This window comes from Erpetoichthys calabaricus, chromosome 10 (assembly GCF_900747795.2).
Source record: "Erpetoichthys calabaricus chromosome 10, fErpCal1.3, whole genome shotgun sequence".
Lineage (NCBI taxonomy): Eukaryota > Metazoa > Chordata > Cladistia > Polypteriformes > Polypteridae > Erpetoichthys > Erpetoichthys calabaricus.
In genome coordinates this window covers 120,922,137-120,930,203 of record NC_041403.2, presented here as the reverse complement: position 1 = coordinate 120,930,203, position 8,067 = coordinate 120,922,137, and the positions used below count along the sequence as shown (strand labels likewise).

Below are 8,067 nucleotides of genomic sequence, written 5' to 3'. Positions count from 1 at the left end.
GAAGTGATCTTCATGAAAGAGGAGTGGAAACAAAGACAAGAGACTCACCTACCTATAAAAACACAAGGACTGTGGTGCTGAACAGTGGCTACAAGTGCTTTGAACTGACAAGTCAAAATTTGAAATTTATTGTGCATACATGAGGCAGTTTGTCTGCTGAAGACCAATACACTGATGAGTGTCTGCAGCCAAAAGAGAAGTGCAGCAGAGCTGCATTTGTGGAAATGGAGATGATGATGATGATCTGGTCAGGATTAATGGAGTTCACAATGCTGAGAAGTTCAAGCAGATGGTTATTCATCATTCAGTACCATCAGGAAGATGTCAGATTGATTCCAACTTTGTTATGGAGCAGTGGCCAAGACTATAATGAACTGTCATCAGCAAAAGGATAACACTGAGTCTGGCAAAAGATAGTATAGTCGCCTAAGAGAACTGATGCAATTCTAAAGGTAAAGCTTCGTCACACCAAATATATAAATATACATATCAACAGGACATACATTTAACTGGGACAATGTACAAGTAAAATTTAAGGCCAGCACTAAAAGTGCCAGACAGCTGGCCGAATCTTGGCTATCAAATGAGAACACCATCAACAGACACTTGGACATAAATCCAGCATATGCAAACTTAAGAAGAACATGTTCATCAATAAATAAACAGTATACCCAATACCCCCCCCCCCCCCCCCCCCCCACCTCCTCCACTTAATGTGTTGCTATGTATTGCCTTTGATTCTTGTAAGTCTAAGCATTATCCTCTGATGAAGACCCCTGGCAGGGGTTGAAAGCTCAGGAATAAAAACTATTTTATGATACATGATTCATTTTTTCTCCCTTTGTGGATCTCCAGCTGCACATAGAAATATATATATATATATATATATATATTTCTAATTACTGCCCTTTATAGTACATTTTTTGATATTTGGAAATGTTTCACTATGTCTGAAGGCACCGTCTCTATGGAGTTTTTACATCTGCCCATGACATTTTTACAGTACTGCACATTATGGCTACAAATTTTGTATAAAGTCAGACTAATGCTGGCCTGTCTAAATCCAGTCATTACTATCACAATGTCACATAAGCACAATGGTTTTGATGTCAGGTCATTAAAAACCATTGACTTACCTGAAACAAGAAGAGAGTAAGACGACGTTGGGATGTTCTTTAGATTCATTGGGATGCTCCACTTTACTATTTGAATCCTATTCAGGGCCTACAATGACTATTTGGTACTCCAGTCCCTCAAGGCCATGAGGATGTCCAACTCCTATTACTAGACTCTCCAAATATGGGGTCCATTTAAGGTCATACGTTTCTAGTTTCTAGAAATCTAAGGGAGCAAGTCCAAATAATCACAATTGAAATCCATTATTCAACTACTAGCTGGCCAATGTTCCCAAATGCAAGACTAAGCATTTCAAATACTCCCCAAAACACAACATTGATCTTGATTGCACATGAGGATTATAGAAGTGTCTGGCTAATCAGAAACACAATGGGATTCAAAAAACAAGATGGTACACTAGCACTTTAGCTCAACAGTGCAAATGAATTTCAGTCCATACATTCTTTGTAAAACATCTCTCATAACATACTTTCTTATTGCACTCACTTGCACTATCAAAGACATCTTCCAAGAAAGATTGACCATTATACAGTATGTGGGCCTTGTTCCCTTGCACCATTTCCATAAATGTTTTATTTTTTTCCCCCACTTTGTCCTACAGGTCAGAAAAAACGTGAAACCTAAATTTGTAACAGCAAGCTGGAAACATTTAAGGCAAAGCCATTTTCTCATGGGATCCGAGTAGTCTTCCACTCCCTTTCATACCAAACTGAAACATTTTCCTAACCGTCTAGACCCTCCCTCAAGTGTCCATTTCAAACATTCCCAGCTATTAACGCCCTCACACCCTGGGGCGAGGAAAAACTGACTCTCCATGGCAGCCTTGCCCACAAAGGCAGAGCAGACTTTTTCGCTTCCTTCCCTCTGTTTGTTCGGGTCTGATGAATGCAGGCTGTGTTTCAGGAATGCCATCCCCTCCCCTTCCACCAATGCTTGGCAAGGGGGATAACCCTGAATCGAGCTCTGCCTGTTTCATTCACCACTTGCAACAAGAAACCTAAAAAAGAAAAATACAGTACAGTGCTACACCATCTCTGATTGTCAAATGAACTGGATTTATTTTGTTAAAAATTAAGAGGACGTTATAAACAGGACATATCTGAATCCCGAAACACTAAAATGGAGGATAGCCCTTTGTAGAAAATCCACAGCACAGCAGGCTGACAGTTTATGAAGACACGTGCCTGTTCCCTTCATTTTAGCAGCAGGAAGATTCAGTGGATATTGATTTCTTCTGTTGTAAACACAGCAGAGTTTGCCCTCTGGCTAAGATATGCCAGCCTAATAATAATACTCACATTCAGCTTCTGCTTTGCAGGAGACGCAGTTTCAAATACCCATGGGCTACAATCATCTCTATAATGTGGACTGGAGGTGCATAATCTGCCTCGAAATCTTGTCACTACTAAAACAGAAGACAACTCCTCCATATATTTAAAACTTACAAGAATTCTCTGGTGACAACTGCCCAAGATTATCTAATCATTCCCTTTGGCCAAAACCACTTCTAAAATGATTGCATTTCCACTGTGTATTTTCCCAGTTGCATTCTTATGGTGTTAGTAGGATATTGCTCTGAAAAAACAAAACAGTCAGGGCATGAAAAGGCCAAATTAAAGACAATAAGTTGAAAAGAACTTACATACAAGATTACAGAGCCACTGAAGGGGCATTACCGAAAAAAAAAAGAAAACATTTCTTGAACAGATGAGAAAATATTACATGCTTGTCAGATATTTTTGCATGTTTGTGTGGGACACTTGTGTGTGTACACATAATCAAGCGTGGTAGAAATGGTCTGACAATAAACCATAATTTATTGTAAAATCGTTCATATTTCAAATATAAAATCCTTTTGCCGAGTTGAATCAAAAAGTAAAGGCAACTTGAAAATGATGTGGTAAGCACCATGGATAGAAGCTAACATTATACAAGTTCACAATGGCTTATGGGTAGTTGAAACACACACAATGCAGTGCTCTGCTGTTAAGTCTAGTTGAAGCCAAGGTCAAATGAACATGAAGGCTGTGTTTCAAGAATGCACCATTGTTGAACACCACAGCATTATGATAGATCTTTAGGCAGAAGTGAAAGCTGCTGAAATTCACTGAAGGAGGTTGGCTTGTGAAGATCAGTAAGCTGTTCGGGTACACATCTTGTGCAAACATTACTGTGCCCCATGTGCAGATCCACATCCATAGCTGATATCCATATGTGCAGCAACAGCAGACAATGTGATCTGTAGGTCTTCTCTGATGAAGGCATTCACCATGACGATGTGAGATTGTGTGTCAGATGTTGATGGTCGACCAGATCGAGCTTTGTTGGTTACACTTGTCCTTTCTGCTTTAAAATCTTTGCACCATTTCTAACTTTTCATTGAGTTATGCTGTTGTCACTTTGATTCTGAGCCAACATCAGCAGGTTTCATTCCATCTGCCCAAAGAATCCTCACCATGATGTGTTGCTTGACAATGGTGCAATCCAAAACTGAGTGTCCACGTTCTTTTGCCCTTGGCTTGCGTTCAAACTACCCATAAGCCATTGCAAACATGTTGTATCGTGTCGCTTCTATCCGTTTCGGCTAACGTGTAATTTACAAATTGCCTTTACTTTTTGATGTACCATCATATAAAGAAATTTATTGCCATACCCTGTCAAAATCCAGAAGTCAGGAGGTGTGATACAGATCCCTACTATAGTAACGGTAGAGATTTTATAGATCAAGTAATGTTGCAGAGGAAGCAACTGTGTCATGATAATGTATGGCAGTAGTTTTTTTTTTTTTACTGCTTTATGCAACGGTATTAAATATCTTAATAAACTATAAATTTACTCAAGGGCAATGTTACAAAAGCAGAACAGGCCTACCAGAAGTACATACGCATATCCCAGAAACATTGTTTTGTGCACACACCAAAATATCTTGTAAGCACAGGATATTTTCACATGTGAATGAAAAATAAGATTTTTTTGTTTTGTTTAAGTTATGTCTCTTCGGGGGAACCTTGTAAAATAAGGATTCAGGATTCACTGCGAAAAGAGTGGGATGAAGGCATATTATCCAGCATCGGGCACAGAGCAGAAACAAACGCTGGGTGAGCCACACTCACTCATAGCAGATCGATAAAAAGCTTCCAATTGACATAACACCCATAATTTTGGAATGTTGGGTTGTTAGATCATTCCATGAAGTGATATTTTTTTAAAATTGTCAAGACATGCAAGTTCTGAGATATCATTGTGTTAATATTTCCACTGGGAAAAAACGACTATGCCATGTAATGTGAACACTCAACATCACTAGTATGAGCAAACACGGTTTTGTTAATGAGTGTCAAATTATTTTCAAAGAATGTAGTATACATGGAGACTACTATATGAAGACAAGCAGCTAGGTAACACTGAAATGATGGGCACGGGGCCAAGCAGAATTGATTAATTAAAGGCCTTAAGGGAAATGGATAGGTGGTCACAGAAATCATATGCATACATTTAGTGATTTCTTTTTAACCATGAAACAAAATTCAATCTACACTAATGGCATCCCATTTACTGAAAGTTCACATTCCAGTGTTCAGCTTGTGGCAACCAGTATGGATGTCAGGTATCAATTGGGAACTTGCGTGAGTGTTGCTCAAGATTATGGATGTGGCAGCAAATGTCAGTTTGGGGAGGCTGGAGCTTCAGGATGAACAGAAGTACATTTTCTTGGACAAATGACAGCAAATAGTGTCACATGTCACCTTACACTGTACACTGCATGATAGAACTGATGTATAGACAGGCAGCACAGCAAGCAGTCCTACAAATAAATGCAACACATTTCCAAATTCCACATAAAACAATAGTATACCATTATCATATTTACTCAAGGTGTTTGCATTTTTGTGGAAAATTAATCTGGGTTAAGAAAGCTTGGATTCATTTTGCTTAAGCAAGAACACAGTAGCTATTTGGCATGTTTAAAAATCTCACATTACCAATGACACTTTATTTTTTTTTTGAAATAACAGTAGATTCTTCTCAATCTACCTGTGCGATGTGGTCAGTGCATCAGTGTGTCTCAGTTATTCACCTTGTGTGCAATTAAACTCAAATAGCAGCAACATCTCCCCATTTCCATAGACAAAAATGGACCTTAGCCTCCCATTCCAGTGTCCCTCGAGTCCCAACATGCCAACATCGGGCCATTCAGGTTTGGTTTGCTGACTGGCTTGAACTTCCTTCAATGCCTTATGGCAGGAGCATTGGGAACATTACAATTTATCCCACAGGATCTGGCTTAGTTTGGTCAGTCATAACATATAACTTAATCATTCATCTCTTAACTTCTCAATTCCACAAAAACCAAAAAAGCTAAGGTTCATGTAAACACTCTGAAGTTAACTTTACCAACTTCTTCGGTCCATTTTTGTGTACTTTATCCTAAGTAAATAACCTTCATCTTCCTTTTCTATGTGCCACATCAAAGCAGAATCCGGAGACCAAGGGGGTCATCCACAGTGTTTCTTTCCATTATCTTGTTATAGTGGTGGAACTCCTCGTAGTCTGCGAATGACATTAGCGATACGTTTGGCTAGGCCAGCGCTAGGCTCTTCAACCTGAAAAGTTCGGGTTAGCAGATTGTAGAGAGAGCCATAACCAACAGCCACCACTGTACAAGTTAGACATATGACGTTGTAGGGCATGCTGAAGTCTGGTGTGGGCAAATTGACCAGAAGAGGCTCTGTGTAAACACGCATGAAGTAGCTGGACTCCTCCATAATGGGGAAGCTGCAGAATGAGAAACCAATATGCACAAAGAGTATACATGAGCCACAAGTTGCTTATCACAGGCCATAAGTGAAGTTAATATTTCAATACATGATATCTGCAGTAAAACTTTAATTCATCCATTGATTTTAAATCTTTACACAGCATACTATATCCACTGCATGGCAGGAAGCCATTTTTTACAGGGCATACGTAAATGCGTGCGCGCTTACACACATGCACACACTTATAGTAGGAAGATTTAAATGACAACTAACTTAATGAGGGAGACCTCGGAATCCCCAGAATAAAAAAACCTTTGCAGACAATGATAATGAAGGAAACTGGATGTACAACCTGAGATCTATGAAGCAGCAGTTGTTCAAACTGCAACTACCTGATCTTCAAGGTGTAAATTACCCATCCATCCAAGTTTCTGAAATTGTTTTTTCAATAAGAGGGAAACAAGGAAGCCCAAATATATCCTAGGTGAACCGGGGTCAAAGAAAGGTGCAACCTCATCCTTGGATGGGCCCAGCAGTTCTTCACACTACATTACTATTTTCACACTCTCGCACTGAGTGGGCAATCAACCTCATTTATATATTTTGGGATACGGTGGAAGCCACTAACCACAGTGCAAATTAATTCATGGCCATGACACTCCTAGTTTTCCCTTTAGCAAAATTTTAAACACGAAAAAGATACAAAGATAAAAACTCACAGATTGGTGAAAAGGGGTCCCTCTGTTGTATGATTGGCATCCAAAGCAACTGCACTTGGCACCTGGGCACTAAGGACTGAAGAGCTAGACACAAAGACAGAGAAACCAAGAAAAAACTGTTATCATAGAGTTACGAAGTAGTGATGTTCCGATCATTTGGCTGCTGATCAAGATAGGCCAATTTTCACAGCAAATGACTTATCGGTGATCAGTAAATTAGCCAAACTCAGAAAATATTTTTTTCCGAACCTGCTTTTCCAAGCTTTACAGTAATTTAGATGCAGTGCTAAATTACACAAAATATTCCAGTAGTTAAGATATCCCCGTGTCAATTAGTTGCCAAACTTCCTGTAACAGTCAGATTTTTGGAGAGAGTTAAATCAGGAATACTGGCTTTTATATAAAAAAAAAAAAAGAAGGAATAAATAGAAAAAGAAATCTTGAGGAAATGCACTGTATACAGAGAGGAGCAGCAGAACGTAAGAAAAGAGGGGTGCCATCGTCAGAGATTAAAAAAGACCGTGTTCAGAACTTTACACTTTGTCCAGTAATTAAATTGGACACTCCCTGCCTGAGTGTGGAAGGTGAGTGAGCTTGTGTTTAGTACAGCAGCTCAAATCTCTCTATTATAAAAAAAAAAAATCTTGGAAGGAGACGAGACGTGATTTTCTCAGAGACAATCTGTCACGTCCCGCAAGACGAGACTTAACCATGCCTAGGGACAGAAATAAAAGACAAAGAGTAGATGACAAAGTAGAACATCGTAAAGAATTCAAAAACATTGGCGTGGTACACATGCACAGCACGTTAGAGATAATGAAAGTACGAAAATTCGAAAGTCTCAAAAAAAAAGGATAGTAAAGATTGCATTAGCGCAAACAAACGGAAATTACTACTCAGTGAAATAATGGAACAGCGAAAACAGATCGAATGTATTGTTTGGATTTAAACTTTAAGTCGGAGACTTGTAGATCGTGTAATTTGTGTTGCCATTAGGAAAAAAAGTAGTGTTTTTTCCCAATGAAAAGGCGTATCCGCGAGAATTAAAAGATTCGTTGTTTGGTGAAAGTGAAATCCACATACACGAGTGACAGAGATGCGAAGATGCTGGCGCATAGCGCAGGAGGGGGGGTTGGCGAGCGAAGCACAGAAGGAGAAGAATTTACCCTTATGTTATAATATGTTTGTTATAATATTAAGTTTAATGTCACTGTGTCTGTGCATACAGGCAGACCAAGTACGGTACGCAGGGGCTCAGCATTTAGAATTGCTGAGCCAAGCACAGGACTAGATAGCCAAAGACAACTGGAAGATTGTATAGTCAGCCTAAAGACAGAATAGTATACTTCTGTCCTCTGTCAGCAAAAAATCTTCTTTCCTTATTGGGAGAATGAGAACTGCACGTAGACATTGTGCTATTCCTGTATTTTTTGAAGGTAGGGTTTGAGTTC

The 8,067-nt window shown here is 39.2% G+C and overlaps 1 protein-coding gene and 1 long non-coding RNA gene across 2 annotated transcripts in view; both read right to left on the bottom strand.

Annotated features, from left to right (window-relative positions):
* Nucleotides 1–2,170: 2,170 nt before the first annotated feature.
* LOC127529407 (uncharacterized) overlaps nucleotides 2,171–8,067 on the bottom strand; it is a 266,837-nt gene continuing 260,940 nt past the window's right edge. The window contains exon 2 of the long non-coding RNA XR_007936089.1: nucleotides 2,171–3,587. This is a non-coding gene — a long non-coding RNA (uncharacterized LOC127529407). The remainder of the gene's footprint in view (nucleotides 3,588–8,067) is intronic.
* pigt (phosphatidylinositol glycan anchor biosynthesis, class T) overlaps nucleotides 2,171–8,067 on the bottom strand; it is a 47,468-nt gene continuing 41,571 nt past the window's right edge. The window contains exons 11-12 of the mRNA XM_028811833.2: nucleotides 6,617–6,700; nucleotides 2,171–5,913 (exon numbers count right to left, since the gene is read on the bottom strand). Coding sequence (XP_028667666.1) covers nucleotides 5,664–5,913; nucleotides 6,617–6,700 — 334 coding nt within the window. The 3' untranslated portion in view covers nucleotides 2,171–5,663. The remainder of the gene's footprint in view (nucleotides 5,914–6,616; nucleotides 6,701–8,067) is intronic.